This window comes from Sebastes umbrosus, chromosome 6, assembly GCF_015220745.1.
Source record: "Sebastes umbrosus isolate fSebUmb1 chromosome 6, fSebUmb1.pri, whole genome shotgun sequence".
In the NCBI taxonomy this organism is placed as follows: domain Eukaryota; kingdom Metazoa; phylum Chordata; class Actinopteri; order Perciformes; family Sebastidae; genus Sebastes; species Sebastes umbrosus.
In genome coordinates this window covers 29,226,247-29,247,195 of record NC_051274.1, presented here as the reverse complement: position 1 = coordinate 29,247,195, position 20,949 = coordinate 29,226,247, and the positions used below count along the sequence as shown (strand labels likewise).

Sequence of the window (20,949 nt, the reverse complement as noted above, 5' to 3'; positions counted from 1 at the left end):
ACCAATAATTAACCGTTGACAAAGTATTAACTATCTATCTAAATAATGTTTATAGATGCTTTACGAAGTATTTATTAATCATTTAACAAGGTATTATAATCATCAGTTTTTTTTAAATAACATAAATTATAGCGTTGCTAATAATTATCATTTAATTAACAGTAAAATCACTATTAACTAAGTTTAATTAACTATCAATTTTCCATTTATAAATGATGGTTATTATAAAGTGTTACCAAAATAATTCTTCATGGTTTATTTAATAGGGACAAATACAATGTACACAGACAATTTAAAAACAGCTATCTGATGCCAGTATCATAGAGCTTATAACGGATGCTAATTTGCAACACCTGAAAATAAGATTAAAACAGGAATGGGTACAGGAAAAACAAATAAATACAATAAAGCACACACTAAGAAACATTACATGTAAAAACTAAACATGAGTTCAGGTTTGTCGCTGAATTAAACAGGATTTGGTTGCTCTCTTAAAAGTGGTAAAGTTTGCAGCAGATTTCAAATAATCAGGTAGCAAGTTCCAAGAATTCACACATTTTTTAATCTCTTCTTTGGGCTGAGTGTGCGTGTGTGTGCGTGTGTGTGTGTGTGTTTGTGTGTGTGTGTGTGTGCGTGTTCGTGTGTGTGTGTGTGTGTGTGTACCTGGTATGGGTCTGTGTTGAGGTCGAAGTACTCCAGGAAGCCGGTTGCAAACTCACAGAACAGGAAGTTGTGGGTCTCATTGATCGTCCTCAGACACCAGTAGGTGTTGTTGTTGGCGCTGGTGCAGGCGCAGAACGAACCCACTGCAACACACACACACGCACACACTTAGATATCATACAATACACTACATCACTGGCAAAACAGCAAATAGACCCTTTTTGTGTCGACATCATGATTACAGCACAGTGTTAGCTGAAGGCAAAACAAAGGAAAGACTGGAGGCTAACACTAGCAGTGGGCTAAATACAGGTCCATACAATTAGGAATAAATATTTATATTTGTGTTGCCATGTAGAAGAGAGTGTGTGTGTGTGTGTGTGTGTGTGTCTCGTACGTGTCCAGTAGGGGGCGGTGTGCCAGTGCTGGTCGTCGTGAGTGAAGCAGGTGAGTCCGGGCATCGAGCAGGTGTCGTTGTTTCTGATCCTCTTGATCATCTTCCTCATTTTCTTCCTCCTCTTCTGCTCCTTCAGAATCCACGCCTTCTTGTCCCGAGTCCCGCCCTTCCTGCACACACACACATAAAACACATAATATATAATCATCAGTGACATGTTCAGTAACACAGAGAGCTCTTCATGTAGAACAACATCGTCTCAGTCTCACCTGAAGGGATGAGCTTCTCCTCCTCCTCTGAACCGCAGCTTGTTCTTCAGTTTGGACTTATACCTGAAAAACAGACATGTTAACAACCAGCTTGAATATTGTTCTGGCTGCTTCACGCTGTGAGGTGAGTCTGCTTCACGTCTCACTCACAGGTATTTATTACAGTCACACTCCAGGGGGCGGGCCTTCTTCAGGTGACCTCTGACCTCTCGCAGGTTCTTTATCTTCGTCTGCAGCGTCTCAATCTGACACAAAACATTCAGTCACAACGAGTTAGTCACATCCCACCGCTGACACTAACTAAGTACATTTACTCAAGTACTGTACTCAAATACAGTAAAAATTTTGATCACCATCAAATTAGAGGTACTTGTACTTAACTTATTTTCTTTTCATACTACTTCTACGCCACTACATCTCAGTATTGTACTTTCTACTTCACTACATTTATCTGACGGCTTTAGTTACTTTACAAATTAAGATTTTTACACAAAAACATATGAAGAGTTTATAAAGTTTGAATTTTTGTTATAAATTAAACTACTTTATAAGTGATTAGTTGATCAATCGATCAGTTGATTGACAGAATAATATTTATATATATACTACAGGAAACTATTTTGATGGTTTAAGTCATTTTTCATGTATTTTTACAAGTCTGGTATTAGTACTTTTACTGTAACAGAGTGTTTCTACAGTGTGGTATTAGTACTTTTACTTTAAAAGAGTGTTTCTACAGTGTGGTATTAGTACTTTTACTGTGTTACCTCGTGGTCGATGTGCAGCTTGTGGTCCTTCCAGGCCTGCAGAGACTGATAAACTCCTGTATCACACTTCACGGAGGCGTTGGGCAGAATGGAACATCTGCAGTAAAACAACAATAACAATATAATAACAATAGTATTCAACAGTCCTCATGGTGGGAGAAAATAAAAACACCAGGCCTGAACAGAAGCTGACATTTATTTCATAACGATGGAGCAGAATTCACACTTTTTCATGAATGTGTTAGATTATTTTTCTTAATAATTCACAGCTGGTGAAGCAATCTGAGCTGTCATAGACTCGCTCCATCTGTGCTGATGAGTCTCATTAGTCATAATTTATCAGCTCTTATACAACTTTTAGTTCCCAGCACACATTGTAGTTAGATAAGAGGTCTGCAGCTACGTAGAGTTGAGTTTAAGGACAGTCTAGATTAAAGCTGAAGTCTGAAAGTGTAGAACGGAGCCTCAGCGACAAGAGACAGATAGTTCTTTGATACCTGTTGAATTGCACCATAAATGATGTTTGTCAATTAAAGGGATCATTTAGCATTTTACACACAAGCTTGACTCACCTGTGAGTGACTTTGTGGGAGTCGGGCAGGGCCAGTCCGTTGGGAAGTCCTCCCATCCCGCTGAACTCGTCCTCAGATTGGTCTGTTATTGGCTGAGCCCAGTCGGCCCCGTCCACCATGCTGTCGTTACCGGGGTAACTGTTGGTCATGGATGCAGACCGGCTGTAACGGTTCCTGGAGTAACTCTTCAGGGCTTTGAACTCTGACACACACAGAGACAGAAAAAATATAATATCACGACTGAACAGACTTTTATCAACAACACAATTAACTCAACACCCCTCCATCTCTGTATGGAGGACAGAACCTTTTAAAAATTAGTAAATAAAAAGATTACTCGATAAATAAATAAATATTCCATTAAAAGTAGCAAAAATAATATTAAAAATAAATACAGTCATTAATCAATTGATAATTGTTCTAATTTGCTTTTTATTGATTTATCTTTGTATTAATTCCCATTTTTATTTGTTTATGTATCATTTATCTTTTATTTATATACAAATGCAAAAATAAATGAATAAATAAAAATAAATGCATATATATAATGCAAACATTTAAAAATAGATTTAGAAATTCATAAACAATATATACATAAATAAATAAATAAAAGTGGGAATTAAACAGAAGACTAAATAAATAGGGTAATTAATACAAATAGGGTAAATAAATAAAAAAACAAATTAAAACAAAAATATCAATATATGTCATATTTTATAAATTAATTTAAGACAACATTTATTTTTAGTATTATTTTTGCTACTTTTAATGGTATATTTATTAATTAATCGAGTCATTTATTTATTTATTCATTTATTTCTGACTTTGGCAGGTTCCGTCCTTTATATATCTCTGAAGTAGCATTTCCTGGGAAAGGAATGAGAAAAAGGGAGGCAGTACTGTTCAAAAGACTTCCTCAAATATCTCCATAAGCAGGGAGATGATGCAGTTCTGACCTCAGACACTAGAGGTCAGCATCACATCAGGAAACCAGGTGAGCTGGCTGAAACCACTCCAGCAGAAAAACTGATTTGAAACACAGAGTTCTTTTGAGAACCAGGTGTTTCTCTCCTGGAGGACAACATCCAAACACCTAAAATCTAGTGTCATTAGTCACTCCACATTTAGAAGTCAATTCAAATCTGTTTGTTTTTTGTTGTGAAATAAACCACGTGAGAATTTATTTCACAACAATGACTGGCTCGCTGTACATTATCCCTTACTTATCGCACGTTTGGGTATTATTAAATTAAATTAAATTATCGTACATCTGGCAATGCTGTCCTGGTAAAACAGGAACCTTCAGCCCCTAACAGACACTGTGTGGGTGTTTTAACGGTCATCGCTGCCCCCTGCTGGACTAAACCATCAAGACTCACTCTTCTTGGAGAAGAACGACTTCTTGTTGAACGGCCTCATCGTGGAGGGTCGCGGGCTCAGAGGTCGGAGGTCGGGCAGGTCGCAGTCGCATGCGTCGGAGTTGTCGGAGTTGCGATGGTACAGCTGAGACTTGATGCTGAGTGGACGCTGACGACTGGCCACGCCCCTCTGGACGTTCTTTGCTCCTCCCCCTTCGTTCTTACATTTGAAGAGGCGAAGTTTACCTGTGGCGTCCTCCACACACTGCCACTTCTACACACACACACACACACACACACACATACATACATACATCAACATTAAATCTTAGTAAAGTCAACAACACTAAAGGCAGCTGAGGTAGCAAACATCGTTTAATGGTGGTTAGTGTCGGTCTGTGCAGACTGGGATGTTACTAGTCAGCTGGTGGCCAAACAGCTGATGAATGAGCCACTGATGGTTAAACATGAATGATGCCAGTCAGCCAATGAAAGCACAACTTCAGGACTCTACCTGAACGAAAGATGTGCTCGATTTTATCTAAATTAATTTGATAATAACAATTCTCATGATTCTTTTTGTAGTAAATAAACTCAAGTGAGAGTAAACACATGTAGCTTTTCTAGCTGGCTAACAACAGCAGTCCACAAGTTACAAACACAGACTGTATATATATATATACAAAGTGGATGTAGTCACTGTGACGTCACCCATTGGTTCATGGACTGCTGTTTCGAAGCCTCGAGTTCTGCATTTTGGCCGTCACCATCTTGGTTGTTGGCCGTGGCCATTTTGGTTTTGGTCGTGACCATTTTGGTTTTCGGTCATCGCCCTCTTTGTTTTTAGCCTCCACCATCTTGGTATTTGGCTGTCGCCATCTTGGTTTTGGCCGTCACCATTTTGGTTTTTGGCCATCGCCATCTTGTTTTTTTGGCCATTGCCATCTTGGTTATTTGCAACCAGAAGTGACTGGAGAGGGGTGAGTTAAGTACAACCGAACGCTGAATAAGACATTTTTAGTAGACCAAAATGTGACAAAAACACGGACAACTGCCAAACCGGACAACGCCGTGGTAGCCACCTGTCAATCACAAGGTAACCAAGGTAGCTTTATGGTCTACTTGACTCAACATGGTTGGACATTGGAGAGCCTTGCAATGTAAAACTTCATTGAAACTGAACAAAGTTGGGCTAATTCACGACCAGAAGTGCCTAAATCTTCTCCAGCCCCCTTAAACACCTTTGGGATAAACTTGAACGCAGCATCCGTAGAAAGTTCACCACAGTCAGTAAATCCTCCGTTTTTCTTTGGCTGTAATCATTTGTTTGTATTGTCACTCTGCAGTCGTTCATTAGCAGGAGCTGAATACATTTCTACTGTTGTACTTACTTATTAAAGAGTGACAAATGCCTGAATTGTTAATCACACACAGTCTTCTACAGACTGTTTATCAGAGCGATCCAGCAGCCGGCAGACACCGTTGCTAAGAGACTAATCAACTGGCTAAAGGGATTTTTCGACAAGTGTAATTAACTTCAAACAAGCCTGAACGCACACGAACACACAGTGACACAGCTCTCTAAAAGTTTCTGTTGTGCTGCTTCATCTTAATTCTCTTCACGTCTGTTCTCTTTTGATTCTGCAGCCTTTGGTCCATTGTGCTCTGTTCCTTCTACTCATTAGCTGCTGTTATTGTATCTGTCTGGTTTGTAAAGATGACATCTGGTTTTCATCTCTCTGACAGAAGTCTCTTACTGTTCTACTCGCTTTCTTTCAAGTCTCTGTTTGTTTATTACAGCAGTAGCCATCGCAGTTTTCCTGTATTTATTCCAACAAAGTAATGTATTGAGGATTGTTCTGGGCAGGAAAATATCAGCTACATTTAGTCATTTTGAACAACTGAAAAGAGCGTAAAGTATGAATAACGAGTAATCGGGTTGGGATCAAGTCATTAAGACCGGGAGTAAAGTAATGAAATCAAGAGTAAAGTAATAGAATCAGGAGTAAAGTATTGTGATCAAGTGATGAAAGTAGGACTGGAAGGAGTGGGATCGGGAGTAAAGCTAATGTAATCGAGAGGAAAATAATGTAATCGGGAATAAAGTCGTATGATAGAAAGAAGTAGGATTAGAAGTAAAGCAGTAGGATTGGGAGTAAAGTAGCAGGCTTGGGAGAAGGAAAGACAAAAGGAATAACTCTCATGTCACATCATGACTGTCTGCGTTACTGTACCTGTCCGGTCTGCTGACATGGCGTCTGGTACTCTGCTCTCTGACAGAGGTCTTTAACTCGTTGGTGTTTGGGCAGGAAGTTCTCCTCCTGCGGCGACACTTCCTTTCCCTCGACAAGCTGGTGCAGCAGCTTTCTGTTAACACACAGAGGCAGGTTAAGTTTTGGGAAATAAATAAGGGGGGAAATGCAAAGGGAAAATTGTGCTTAAATAAATAATTCAATAAATTTATAAATGCAAAGATAAATGAATAAATAAAAAATAAATAAATATATTTAAAAATAATAAATAAATATATTTAAAAATAATACAAATAAATACATAAATAAATAAAAGTGAAAATGAAACAGAAGAGTAAATTAATAAGGGAATTTATACAAAGATAAATAAATAAAGAAGCAAATTAAAACAGAAATATTAATTTATGTCACATTTTATCAATTAAGTAATGGCTACAATTATATGCAATATTATTTTGCTGCATTTAATGATATATTTATTTATTTATCTATTTATTTATTTATTTTTATTTTGGCAGGTTCTGTCCTCCATATCATTTAGGACATAAAGGTGTTAAAGGATATTTCCCTTTTATTACAACTTGGGTCTTATTTTCATGGTTTAGTAGCAGCGATAATAGATGTAAGAGTTAGATTATGTATTTGCAGTTAAAGTAGGTTGTAATGTTTGCTGTACTACATCAGTGATGTGATGTCTTTACCCTCTCTCTACCAGAAACGAGTCTCTCCACACCTTCGGCTTCTTGTTCACTTGGAACCTGAAGAAGAAGAAAACAGCAGAGTTTAGTCATTATTCCTGCAGTGGTTCTTCTTTTAAAGCAATAATTAACACAGTTATCACCTCCACCCTTCATCTGGCCTCTCTTTATTTTTACCTTTCTCTCGTTAACTCCAGGAAACGCAACAGGAAAAAGAACCTGTTTTAGGGCTGTTAAATGTGGTGCGCTGATGTAATATCACACAATTAAACTCGGGTTAGATGAAAAATTCAAGTTGTGCTTGCAGCTCCTCTTAGTGCCACATGACTTCACTTCAGTTCAAATAAAAAATTACACACATTTATATTATATTCATAACACACTCTGTACCTCCATTAAATGACTGTCTCCATCTGGTTTCTATTCTGGGATGTTTGTAAATTTAACTTTTAGGAATAATATTTTGATTTCCCTGCCGCAGTCAGAAGAACAAACACAGTGGAAACAACTGCAGGATTTTTTCCTGTCGCAGAAACAACAAAAGTGTCATCATGGAAAGATAAACAAATTGTGCAGAAGTGAAAGTAAAAGACACAAAGGCTCTACTTGGTGCAACAATGTGGTACACACAAAGGCATCAGAAAATGTAGTTATTTAAAGCACAATTTGATGCACCTTGTGAGGTGTGAGGCAGGCTTAAAAGGACTGGAATTTGTTTTCAGGTTGGTTTTCTTGCACTTCAGCGTCCATCATGACGGACAGCTAAATACAGTGGTCACCAGTTCAATCCCCACACCGGACAGGATACATAGGGGTGCGATAATAACACGTTAACGCAAATTTGTTTTAACTCCACTAATTTCTTTAACGCATAACACAACTTGTGATTTTTAGGTTGTAGTGGGCTCAGTTTTAAAGCTAGAAAACCTAAGGAATCCATTGGTAAAAACCATGTCATACTAGCTTGTTGGGAAGGAGGTTAAATAACGCTCCAAACTTACGCTAAATTATAGCGGAGAAAAACTGTCATGGCCATTTTCAAAGAGGTCCCTTGACCTCTGACCTCAAGATATGTGAATGAAAATGGGTTCTATGGGTACCCACGAGTCTCCCCTTTACAGACATGCCCACTTTATGATAATCACATGCAGTTTGGGTCAAGCCATAGTGAAGTCAATACACTGACACACTGACAGCTGTTGTTGCCTGTTGGGCTGCAGTTTACCATGTTATGATTTGAGCATATTGTTTTATGCTAAACGCAGTACCTGTGAGGGTTTCTGGACAATATTTGTCATTGTTTTGTGTTGTTAATTGATTTCCAATAATAAATATATACATACATTTGCATAAAGCAAGCATATTTGCCCACTCCCATGTTGATAAGAGTGTTAAATAACTAAATAAAATAATGCTTGAAACTCATTTAATGGACAGGAAAGGGTCTGTTAGCCACTGACTTCATGTAAACTAATAATGGACATAGCTGAACTTGTTAGCTGCTTCAGAACAACACGTCCCTGGTTTGATTAACAAACTCCCGTCTCTCAGACTGCACAGTCTGTCCTGAACTGTTTGCTCCTGATCTGATCCTCATGTGAAACTGCACAGAATCAGTCCTTTATCATTCCTGGTTTTTATTTTGAATAAACTTTGGCTCAAAGTAATCAGTGTCTCAGCAACTGTCTCTGTTCCCCACAGGGAGGAGGGATTCCTCCGTTCTTCACAGAGGACGAGGAAGAAAAGGGAACAGATGCTGTAGAGAAAACATATAGAGCCGATTCAAACGTGTTCAAACAGCCGGGATGCAGGCATCCTCCAGACAGACACTTCGCAACACTGCAGGGACTAAAGGTATATTCAGGGTTTAAAGAAGGAGATCTGGCTCCGCAGAGCTTCTGTTTTAAAATCAACAAGATATAAATCCAAAGAGACGCCTGGATCAGAAAAAGAAGGACAATAAAAAGGAGTTGGAACATTGTGAGATCTCTGTTTGTACTGAGGATCACGACCCTGCTGTGAAGCTAAAGGTCTCTGTCTCTCTTGAACTATCCTGAACACACCTTCACACTCTGGTGTGACATCCTGCTGGAAATTTATACTCTGATGTGAATCTGAAGGATTTTATTTCTTGAATCTTTATTTCCACATTTTGGAATCAAAAGAAAACTCATGTGGTTCCAATTTATTTTTCTCACTGTCTGAACTTTCCTTTAAAGTAGTTAAAGTAGTAATTTAGTTAGCTAATTTTAGCTTTAGTCTTGAGACTGAAGGTCCGTGTGAGTTTTAGCCAAATACAAATTTTAGTCGATAAATAAACACATTTCAGTAAGTCTATGGGAAAAAGTCTTTTTGGGCCCAGTGGCATCACGTTACGGACACAGGAGTTGTAGTACCGCCGTTTGGCCACTACAAAAATTTGCTTCACAGCCTGGCGCTCTTCCTGGTGGCTTTGGTTAACCCAAAGTTAGCAGCAACTTCAGCTGAGTATCCCTAATTTAAGCGCTTGCTGATTTGTATATACTGTATATACAGTGTATATATATATATATATATTTGTGTGTGTGTGTGTGTGTGTGTACCTGTTAGCCGATCTGTCAGTGTCCAGTAGAGACAGGATGGACTTCCCGTCCATGTCTGGAGGAGTGTCGAGGCCGGCGATGTCCAGGATGGTCGGAGCCAGATCGATGTTCAGGACCATGTGAGGGTTACTGACACACACACACAAATAAACATTAATAATACAGTATATAACTGTAATAATACCTATTGATTAGGTGAGTTTCGCTGGTGAGAAACATGATTTGTTGACCAAGTAAAACACCAGAATACTGTTAGAAGGTTTGTAATGACAGTTACTGTGAAATGTTAAACTGTATTTAATATGGTGACAATGTGTAGAAGAAAACGCTGCTCTCTTTCTGAACTCATGATCACCTCGTGGACCAGCTCTGACTCTGTTAATCTACTTTACCAGAACAACACACACACACACACACACACACACACACACACACTACACAGACTTAAAAGTGAGTCTGATTTATTCCGCTGCTTTTCTGATCCACAGACTTATTTTCACTTCTACCCATTTGTATCCTTAAAAGGAAACTTCAGTATTTTTCAACCTGGATCCTGTTTTCCATGTTTCTGTGTCTAAGTGACTAATGGGGACAACAGTCTCTGAAACTGGTCCGGTATTGAGGGAGAACGCTGCAGCCACTAAACAGGCTTTGATGGCAGTGAACAGCATCCACTAACAGGGCTTGTTTTTGCCGCAGACAGGCTCAGATTGTTATTATAAGTGTCCAACGACATTATAGAAAGGACCCTACAGAGAAATAAAACCTTTTTCTCACCTTTCTCTTGATCCTGTCTGTTTGTTATTGTGTCCAAGTCCCGCTCAAGGAGAAGTCTGGTTGTTTAATCTGAATATCCGTATACTCTGGCTCAAATAAATATGAATTTAAAGACCTCATCTACATTATAGAAATCATCTAAATATTCAGCCATGACATTGAAAATCTTTTAGATAGCGCTAGCGAGCTAGCAAGCCTGCATTTCCCCAGGATCGTGCCCGGTGGCAGACAGAATTGCATAGTGAAAGCGACGCTTATGGGAAACCAATTCCAACAAATTACGTAAACATTTTCTTTGTTTTCTTGCGGCGACTTTTCTACAATGAGCAGTGATGAAAGTTATTATATTTTGTTTTGATCAAGGAGTTATAAATAATAGTACAGCGGGTCCTGTTTATGGGTCACACGTGCCTAAGACATGCAGTTTGTATATACAGTATATATCTTTGTTTTTCCTCCTTTGAGAGGCGATCTAAATACGTGCGTAAAAAATTAAGATTTGACAGGCTTGTGCCGTAGCTCTATGGAGTCCCCAGTGTTAGCCACCAAGTTGGAACGGTGTTTTGCCCTCCAGGCTCTGCGCCAGTCACCTGACTGACAACTATGAATATTGGACCAGTTTCAGAAATTGTTGTCCCCATTAGTCACTTAGAGATTAAAAAAAAATGGGAAAATAGGGTCCAGATTAAAAAATACCAAAGTTACACTTTAATAAAGCTGCATTAAAAAAAAGTTTGGCCACTAGAGGGCAGAAGTCTCAGACACACGGTGCAGACATGTTATCCCTTTACTAAGTAGTTATTACCATCCACAGCACAAATAAAAAGTAATCAATGAAAATATGGTGATGGTTCAATCAGTTGATGAGGATGGTTCAAATCAAACAGGGGTGTGTGTGTGTTTGTGTGTGTGTTTGTTTACATGCTGCCTTGCTCCACGTTGGGTCCTCTAATGAAGAACGGGACTCTGATGTCAAACTCGTACGGCATGGATTTACCTGCAGAAAAAAGCCAATAGCCAATTATATTTTTGAAAGACTTCTGCCGGAGTTTATGACGTGCTTGTCTTCTGTTGGCTATATTTTTACTGAATCAGTTTGTGTCACTCTGAATTTAATCATTACTATGCAAACATCCTGAAATGGGATTTCATGGATTACATTGTTGGAATACAAAGCATTAATGTTGGTGTATATTCCCGGGGTAAGGAGGATCCTAAAGTGTGCCATTTCATTTCATGAATGGACGGTTACGTGGCTGGATTATTTGGACGAGAGAACGCCAAATTGGTAAGTGAGTTAAAGTAACAGTTTTCCTCCTTTTTCTTTTACCCCGTCTTGTATCGTGAACAAAGATAGTGTGTTGTCATATATTTAAGAGATAACTTATGTTGGGAGAAAGGTTTAGCGAAAGGCTTATCCGACTTGTAATTTAAAGTCTGTCATGCTAAAATTTATGGCTGGAGCACACTGAGTGCCAGGGCTCCCTCTCTCTCCCGGTCTCCAAGTACGAGGGCCGTTTCACTGTTTAGATTATGATCAGAAATGAATCACATGCACACAGACATTTTTCAAAATTGACTCAATGTGTATAAGTAGCCTCTGTGCCGAACGTTGATGTACGTCCCCTCGTTACCGGCGGACGCTGCACAGCCATCGGCCACTATCGAAGCTCAGCACCACCAATAACAATAGTTTGTAAAACGTCCTTTCGGAAACGATTAATCGGCCAAAACGATTAATCGGTTGACTTCCATGAAACACTTTCAGCATTTTAATGTGCTTGTTAAGTCTTGTTAGTTAGAGTTACCGTTCAGAGGATTCTCCTGATGTTTTTTACCTTTGACGAGGCCAAACTGTCCGATGTGGTAGCCGTGATCAGATGTGTAGATGATGTAGGTGTTTTCCAACTCGCCGGTCTCCACGAGCATGTTATACAGCTGAGACAGACAGACAGACAGACAGACAGAAAGAGGGAGAGACAGGAGACACTTTGTTAGATATGGTTTAACAACTCGTCCACAAAGGGAATGTCAGCAGCGCTTGGCGGCTGCAGAACCTGTTGTTTTTTATTTCGGCGTCCATGTTAACAGGTTAGAGCAGCCACACAGCCCGCGTGAGCAGCGCGGCTCGGCTGCGTCTCTTCTAGAGATTTCAGGTCTCGCCTATTTTTACCACGAGCCGCGCGGTTCACAGCGACAACAGACTGTGGAAATGATTTTTTTTTTACTGCTTATTGACATCATATCAGCAACATTACTACAGTTTCAATGTCTAGACATCTGTAGAATATGTCACGGACATGAAAAATAGTAAAGATTTATATTTAAATCAACACTTCCTGTTTTCCTTTCAAAATAAAAGCTGTCAAGCATTTTTTTTTCTGTGGACAGAATTCCTTCATTTGTTAACACAAGGCTTTTATTCTGAAATATTTGACATAGACAGTGTTGTAGAACATGCAGTGACTTGTACGGCTCCATGAATGAATAAAGTACCAGCTGTTAATTGTGGATTATTACTATTATTTACAAATTACCACACGTTCCTTAACCTTTTTCTGTCTAAAATAAATATGAATGACATTTATAATGAAATGAAATGGCCATTATGAAAGGAAAACTCTATGTAGAAAGAAAGAGCTGGCAGCAGCAGAAACGCTGCCGGTGTGGACGCCACACATGTGAGATACGCAGCAGTTCAGCCGCCAGGTGCTGCTGACGTGCCCAATCTGGCTCGAGTGTTAGGTTTTCTTTTTATGTAACTTTGCAGACAGACCTGAGGAAGCAGCCTGTAGCTGACAGTCTGCAGGTGTGAGCAGGAACAGGTGCTCTGCAGCTGTACATGTGTGTCTGTGTGGATGTGTGTTATCTACCTTCTCCACGCTGTCGTCCACAGAGAGCAGCGTCTGCAGCCGTTTCCTCTGCAGCATGTTGGTGAACTCCATGTGGATGGGCTTCATGGGGCCGGTGTAACGCATGATCCAGTGCTTGTCCTGGTTGGGAGCGTAGTTGTAACTGGGAGTACTGGGGAGGAGGAGAGACAAACATTCAGGTTCATCTTGTTTGCTGGATAACCGTGAACGTGGAGCGCTGGGTGAACCTCAATGTTACAAATACCTGCAGTGTGTTATAAGTGTGTGTGTGTCTCATTATAGTGGTGTTTGGAGGCTACAGGACACATCCAGCTGTGTGTGGAGTAATGACAGCAGATGCTCCTGTTCATTAATTACACACACACACACACACACACACACACACACACAAACACACACACCACACACACACACATCCTCATTGTGTTAGTAGAGGATGTTCCTACAGTGTGTTCTGTGTGGATAATGAATGAGTCCCATCAGCCAACTCATTTACTCTCCTCTCTTCTCCTCTCCTCCTCCCTCTTCCTCTCTTTCTCTCTCCCCTCCCTCCTCTCATGTCCTCTCTCCTCTTTCCTCCTCTCTCCTCTCCCCTCTCCTCTCCTCTCTCCCCCTCTCTCCTCCCTCCTCTCTCCTCCCTCCTCCTCAGCTACATAATTAAATGTCCTCTTTGGGACAGAAATAACCTTAAACATTTTAGCTCAGCTTCCTCTTGACTGGACAGCTGGAAACATCTGCTTCACTCACAACAAACATCCCATCAGGCTGGAAGACTTCACTCAGTGTGATGTGAAGTCAGAACATGTAAACATGTAAACAGGCTGCTTGTGCTGCCCATTTCCTTCCCATGTGTCCAACCCCCTTTGAAGAGTTTTGCCTTCGAGCGTTATTTAGCCTCCTTCATGACAAGCTGGTATGACATGTTTTTAAAGCCACGTGCAATGATCCCTTCATCCTGTTGGGAAAATACATTTCTAAAAAGTAAATCAATTTTTTTTTTTTTTTTTTAAACAAAAACATTTTTCATAATAAAAAATATTTTAAAAAATCATTTTTTATTAACTTTTTCTGCAGACATTTATTTTGAAGGGATCATTGCATGTGGCTTTAAAACCAGTTTTAAATCAGAGTTGTTGCAATCAAGTATCCTGGATATTCATGGACCTCAGAGGATGAATTATGACAAATCTGATCTTTCCTCTGGTGCCATCCTCTTTTCCCCTCCAGAGGTAAAGATCCATACAATAGAGACAATAAAGAGTTTTCATCCATCCAGCAGGTTTGTTTCCAGTGTAACAAGTTTTACAGCCCTATGGAGCTGCTAGCGTGTTGTGTTAATGTTTTATTTGTTTGTAAATGTCTTGTACTGAATCCTTATTTAATGCCTCTTATACATTATGTAAAGACTTTCTTTTTGTAACGAGCTATAATAAACCTTCCCTGTCCTGTTATTGCTCCCACACAGACATGCATGTACTATCCGTCTGACTATAGGTCCGACTCCTGCCGCTGCTAGATACCAACAACTTTTCTCTATTTCCTCCATTTCCACCATCAACCATGGAAGAAACAAACAAACGCCGTCGTGTCTTGGTTCATAACATCACCCGGCGGCAAGCTATATTCACATACAGTGCCATTGCACTGACTGCATCTAGCAAGCCACACATCGCTACTGCGGTATGAACCCAAAATAAACAGATTGTGCTGTGATTTAATTACAATAAACGGATCAAAAGGATGCCGAACACAATGATGCAGATTTTTTATAAAGTCTAAATTCATGTTTTGTCAGGTCTGTCCGCAAGACGACAAGCAAACATCTTCTTTTCTGAATTGAGTTTGGATCCGTCAGTGGCAGGCTATGCAGCTGCTCCATCAACACTTAACATAAAGTCATGTATGCATAAATACGGCAGCGACGTTGTTTCTACCACAGACAGTCTGTGGTTTATACAAATACATTTATACACAGAGTTTGGTCCGGTCTCTGTACAGATGTGATGTACTATCGTAGCTGCAACAATATTTGTTTCAACAACGTCACAACGTCAGTGATGACAGGAGGAGAATCTCAACGCTGAAAAGTTTGCTTTGCTCTTGGTGTGAACACACCATTAGGCTGGGACTGACCAACAGGCCATGGACAGCATCATAAACCACATCATGACTTCAAAAAGCAATGAAAAACACAGCTGTTTCTTTTTCTTATGAAAAGATGTGCTGAGAGTAAAATCAATTCCTGTCCTGTTTAAAGTTTAAATCTGGAAGTTTCCAGCTGATACTCGAAGGTCGACTTTTTTTTTCCTGGTTTTAAACGTATAATAATAATTGTTGTCAGTGTAAGTGTTTCTCTACAAGAGTCAAAGTCGATGAGGACGGTGTATCAGCGGTTTATTATTCCTCTCAGAGGAAAGGGACCTCAGTCTGTTCCTGCAGCGTTTCTGTGTTAACTAAAAGCCTGGTGAGCTTTAAATGTGATTTAAATGTTCCGACAGCAGGAGTCCAGCTGCCGTCTCCTCATGCAGCTGTTTATATCTGCTGCATGAAAACGTCTGTCGGACCGTCAGCTCATAGTAGGTGGACTTTAACTCCGGAGTCACGTTGTTATAAAACGAGATACAAATGAGAAATCCGTAACTTCTTCTAAAGAGATGAAATGGATGTGTTCATTAACGCACTCAGATATCAGGGATGATTTATCTGCTCTGTTCTGCAGCTGGATTACAGTGACTTAGTCTGTGTGTGTGTGTGTGTGTGTGTGTGTGTGTGTGTGTGTGTGTGTGTGTGCCTACATGTGCTGCGATGCGTTGGGGAAGGCCGTGCTGTACTGCGGCGCCGAGTCTTCGGGTCCGTGCGGCGCCGCGTGGCTCAGAACCATCATCACCGGACGGTGAGGATAAACTCGCTTCGAGGAGCGGAAGTACCTGATGGACTCGGCCGTGATCAGGTCGGTCAGGTAATCCTGGCGACACACAGAAACACAAACATGTCATTAATCATCTTTATTATTACGATTCTAACCAGACTTTCTAACCATCCAAACCGAAGCGGAGGGGTCTCTCATCGCCCTGAAGGGGATTCTTTCACAACAATGACCCGCTAGCTGTACATTATCCCGCTTATTACACGGCTACTTACTGAAGAAATCAATATTTTGACACAAAAACTCCTCCAGAGTCCAACATCAGAGCTGCGCCCATAGCAACGGTCTGCTATACATAGTAACGAACTGTTATAGAGAAATAACAGACCGCAGAACGCCGTGATTGACCAATCAGAATCGAGTATTCAACACAGCTGTGTAATAAATAGTAATACTGTGGTTTTAGCTGACTAATGTTGCTAACGTTAATCAACACGATGCCTGTTAAGCACGTTCAGTCTCGTTAGTGTCAATATTGCGAGCACAAGCGCGAGCAACAGGGCGCTTACTTGACTTGTCGTCCCCTTAGCGGCCACAGTGGTCACTGTTAACAAACACTTTCTGATTCTTACATAGAGTCCCTTTAAAGACATATTTAATGACACACGGTATATTTGAAGGATTGCAGGATAACAACTTGGAACATTATTTTATGTTTTGTATTTCTTTATGTCTTTGTAGCTGCAGTGTGAAATATTTTATGATGTAAAGATTAAGGAAAACAATGTAAGTTGTTTAAAACAAAAAGCAACTGATGCAGATATTCCTTTGTAACATGCACCATCACATTTCTAAATTTTCTACATTGTTAATATTTAATTTAGTGTGAAGTGAAACTATTAACCATGATGTCCACTAACTGACTGCAGTACACAGTAGTTTGTACTCTTGTGTGTGTATTGTGTATTTTGTATTGTGTGTGTCCCTGCCTGTGGGTACTGTGCTCCATGTTTCTCTCGGACTCCGTTGCGGCTCAGTGTGTAGTTGTAGAAGCGGCTGTTCTTCACCAAACCGAGCCACTCCCTCCACCCAGGGGGGATGTACGAGCCGTTGTACTCGTTCAGATACTTTCCGAAGAAGGCTGGAGGGAGGACACACTCACACACACACACACACACACACACACACACACACACACACACACGCACACACACACACGAACACGGAGTCAGAATCACAGAGCAGTAATAAAAGCCTTAGCTTGTGTATGTGTGTGTGTGTGTGCGTGTGTGTCTCTACCTGTCCGGTATCCAGTGTTGTTGAGGTAGACCCCGAAGGTCCGCTGCTCATGCTGCCGTTGCCATGACATCGAGGAGCAGTTCTCGTTGTTGGTGTAGGTGTTGTGGTTGTGGACGTACCTGCAGGGACAGACGGGAAGAGAATGTTCAGTATATTTAGTGTGGGCTTCATGTTGATGTCAACAGTGGGCGCTGCATATGTTTAATTAAATCAAAAACAATCCATTTAGAATTCAGATACGTCGATGTTTACACATTTAAAAAGTTCTCAATCAGTCAAAGTCACTTGAGGTGTAAAATCAGTTGGATGTCCCTTTAAAGTCTTTCAGGAAATAAGAAAATAAGTCAGTAGATCAGGTATAGATGGAAGTCTGTCGTTTCAATACTACCATACTACAGTATATTGGATATATGAGGTCAAAGTTCAAGGCGATTTGGAACGCAGCCTGTATCTGTCTGTCCGTCCGTCTGTCTGTCTGTTCGTCCGTCCGTCCGTCCGTCCGTCTGCCTGTCTGCAGGGACTTACTTTCCAGTGAGCATGCTCGAACGTGACGGACAGCACATGGGCGTGGTCACAAAGGCGTTGGAGAAAGAAGTCCCGCCCTCCTCCATGATGCGGCGAGTCTTATTCATCGCCTGCATCGAACCTACAGAGAGAGAGAGAGAGACTGTTATTACTGCATTATAAACTCTGTACAACACGTACTGGTAATACTATATGTACTGTATGAGGACCAAGTCTTTTATTTATCAACTTTCCAAAACCAAAAACCAGAGTTTGAAGAAGTATTCAAATCATTTACTTGAGTTGAAGTAGTGAAAACACGCTACAGAAATACTTAATTAAAAGTTAAAGTCCTACATTCAGACTTACACTTATGTAAAAGTGTTTTCAGCTAAATGTACTCAAACTATCAGAAGTAAAAGTATTCATTTGTCAGACTGGTTCCTGTCATTATTATTACTGGACCATTATTACCGCGGCATTAACATGTAAACGGTACTTTAACGTAATAGACTAATAGTAGTCACCCAGCTCCTGGTCCTGGTCGTCGGTCAGGATGAGGATGATGTTCGGCCGGATGTTGCGGCGGTCTCTCTGGAGGCGGGGCTTCAGACGCTGGCCGGACGGGAAATGAGCGTGACTGAGCGTCACCGAGATGAACAGGAAGAGGAGGAGTCGGCCCGCCATGGCCTTCGACCCCTGACCTCACCAAAAGGTCAACCAATCAGCTGTGGAGACTCAACTTCTGGAAAACAAACAAACAAACAGACAGACGAAGTTCAGCAGCAGTGGGAATTAAACCTGTGAACTAACAGTCAAGTTTTAAATCTGTTCAGGCTGAGTGGCTCGTCGACATCACTTCGCAGTACGTGACGCTCTGTGTTCCGTACACTACGCCGTACACTACGCCGTACACTACGCCGTACACTACGCCGTACACTACGCCGTACACTACGCTGTACACTACGTACACTAAGCCGTACACTACGCCGTACACTACGCCGTACACTACGCCGTACACTACGCTGTACACTACGTACACTAAGCCGTACACTAAGCCGTACACTACGCCGTACACTACGCCGTACACTACGCTGTACACTATGTACACTACCCCAAAATTCTGATAAAGAAACAACATAAGAGCAATTTACAGCTACAGATGACATTTCATTTCATCATGACATAATTATCTCATATTAAGATACAAATTCACCATTTTGAGTTTCCCGTACCTTGAAAAAATATCTATTCTTTAGAAACATTTCAATTGAACTGTTGTGATTATAAATGATTCACAAATGGCTTTAAACCTCCAAAATACAATGAATTCAGTAATATAAACATTTTGCAAGGCCACTGAAAAGCTTACAGATTTGTTAACTATCACTTTTCCTCCTTATGTTGATAAAAATCACTTTGTTCTGTTGCAAATGAGTTGTATATTAAAGTAATTTTTAGGAGAAAGACATTTGAGGGTGATGCTGGAGAAAGGCAGCAAATATGATAGAAATCTGACCAGCAGTTGTCCAGATATATTGCTCTTTCTGGACTCGTAGTCCTGCTGCTATTGAAGCAAACATGATATTATTATTATTGCAGCGGTGTTTGGGTGAAATGTCAGCGCAGTACGTGACGCTCTGTGTTTATCTTCTGTGTGAGGGCGAGAATATTGATTAACACGTCTGAGATAGAGGCAGAGAGAAAATAAAAACGCAGCAGGATTTTCGGTTCAAATAATGACGTGAGGGGAGGCTGAGATCAGTGTGTCTCTGTACCACACACGCACACGCACGCACACACACACACACACACACACACACACACACACACACGCACACGCACAGCAGTTATTAGCTCCAGTCTTTTGTTTCTCTGATAATAAAACCCTGCAATCCTATAAGTCACACTGACACAAAGCACAGCAGGAATGTGTGTGAGCTCACAGCGGGGTGCGTCATGCAAATTATCCAGTAATCAAAACAGAGGAGGCTCAGCGATCTTTCTGAACACACTCACACACACAGTGAGTTGCGTGTACAGTGTGTGTACAGCGTGTGTACAGCGTGTGCTTGGTGGTGGGGCTCTCATGTTAAAGTGGTCTGGAAGCTCCAGCTGTGAGCAGACTGAGATTACACACAACCTGCTGAGAGAAAGACACATGAGCCTCGTTCTTTCACTGGACTTCTGTTCTCCTGCGCAACATGAATTAAACTGCGTGGTACGGAACAGAACGGCTCTACTCAACTCAACTCGCTCCTTTTTGGTTTTCCATAAGCAAAAGTTGTGGAAAGAACCTGGTACCTGGTACTTTTTTGGTACCACCTCGGTCGAGGTTCCAAGCCGATACTAGAAGGTGCACTGCAGACCACTGATTGGTCAGGGAGAATTGGCACCAGACATCAGTACACTACGCACACTATGCTGAACACTATGTACACTATGCTGAACACTATGTACACTATGCTGAACACTACGTACACTATGCTGTACACTACGTACACTATGCTGAACACTATGTACACTATGCTGAACACTATGTACACTATGCTGAACACTACGTACACTATGCTGTACACTACGTACACTATGCTGAACACTATGTACACTATGCTGAACACTATGTACACTATGCTGAACACTATGTACACTATGCTGAACACTACGTACACTATGCTGAGACTGAGAATAAACAGATGTGCATTTTTTAACCCAGGTTATGGATCAGGTGATGAACCCAACATCTGGACTGCAGCAGAGTGGTCCAGATGTTTGGTTCCATCCAGCCCAACATGTGTTTTGTCCTGCAGTGACCCAACACAGTCAGTCAGTAATCCACCTGTTTATGTTATGTAATACAGTCTCATTATGAAACTGACCTAAAAACTGACCTGAGAGCAGACAGGATTATTGTTCTCACTCAGTCTGGCTCTCCGTCTCTGAACACAGAGCAGTATTTAACATGTTTGTGTTTTCTCATCATGAAGAAAAGCATGAAGGATATCTGCAGCACCGGATGATTGACTGAAGAATAAAAGCCTTTTTGTCTTCAGAGTGGACTTGAATTAACGG

The 20,949-nt window shown here is 40.8% G+C and overlaps 1 protein-coding gene across 8 annotated transcripts in view; it reads right to left on the bottom strand.

Annotated features, from left to right (window-relative positions):
- The window catches only part of sulf2b (sulfatase 2b), a 66,677-nt gene that overhangs the window by 1,628 nt on the left and 44,100 nt on the right, over positions 1-20,949 (bottom strand). For all 8 annotated transcript variants that reach the window (XM_037772670.1, XM_037772672.1, XM_037772664.1 and 5 more), the window contains 18 exons: positions 18,405-18,622; positions 17,899-18,019; positions 17,374-17,492; positions 17,064-17,215; positions 16,004-16,173; positions 13,209-13,359; positions 12,174-12,273; positions 11,257-11,332; positions 9,559-9,687; positions 6,980-7,036; positions 6,261-6,393; positions 4,048-4,300; positions 2,669-2,870; positions 2,097-2,193; positions 1,480-1,574; positions 1,330-1,392; positions 1,061-1,230; positions 664-806 (listed from right to left, as the gene is read on the bottom strand). In XM_037772670.1, the coding sequence (XP_037628598.1) occupies positions 664-806; positions 1,061-1,230; positions 1,330-1,392; positions 1,480-1,574; positions 2,097-2,193; positions 2,669-2,870; positions 4,048-4,300; positions 6,261-6,393; positions 6,980-7,036; positions 9,559-9,687; positions 11,257-11,332; positions 12,174-12,273; positions 13,209-13,359; positions 16,004-16,173; positions 17,064-17,215; positions 17,374-17,492; positions 17,899-18,019; positions 18,405-18,564 (2,391 nt within the window). In that variant the 5' untranslated portion in view covers positions 18,565-18,622. The remainder of the gene's footprint in view (positions 1-663; positions 807-1,060; positions 1,231-1,329; positions 1,393-1,479; positions 1,575-2,096; positions 2,194-2,668; positions 2,871-4,047; positions 4,301-6,260; positions 6,394-6,979; positions 7,037-9,558; positions 9,688-11,256; positions 11,333-12,173; positions 12,274-13,208; positions 13,360-16,003; positions 16,174-17,063; positions 17,216-17,373; positions 17,493-17,898; positions 18,020-18,404; positions 18,623-20,949) is intronic.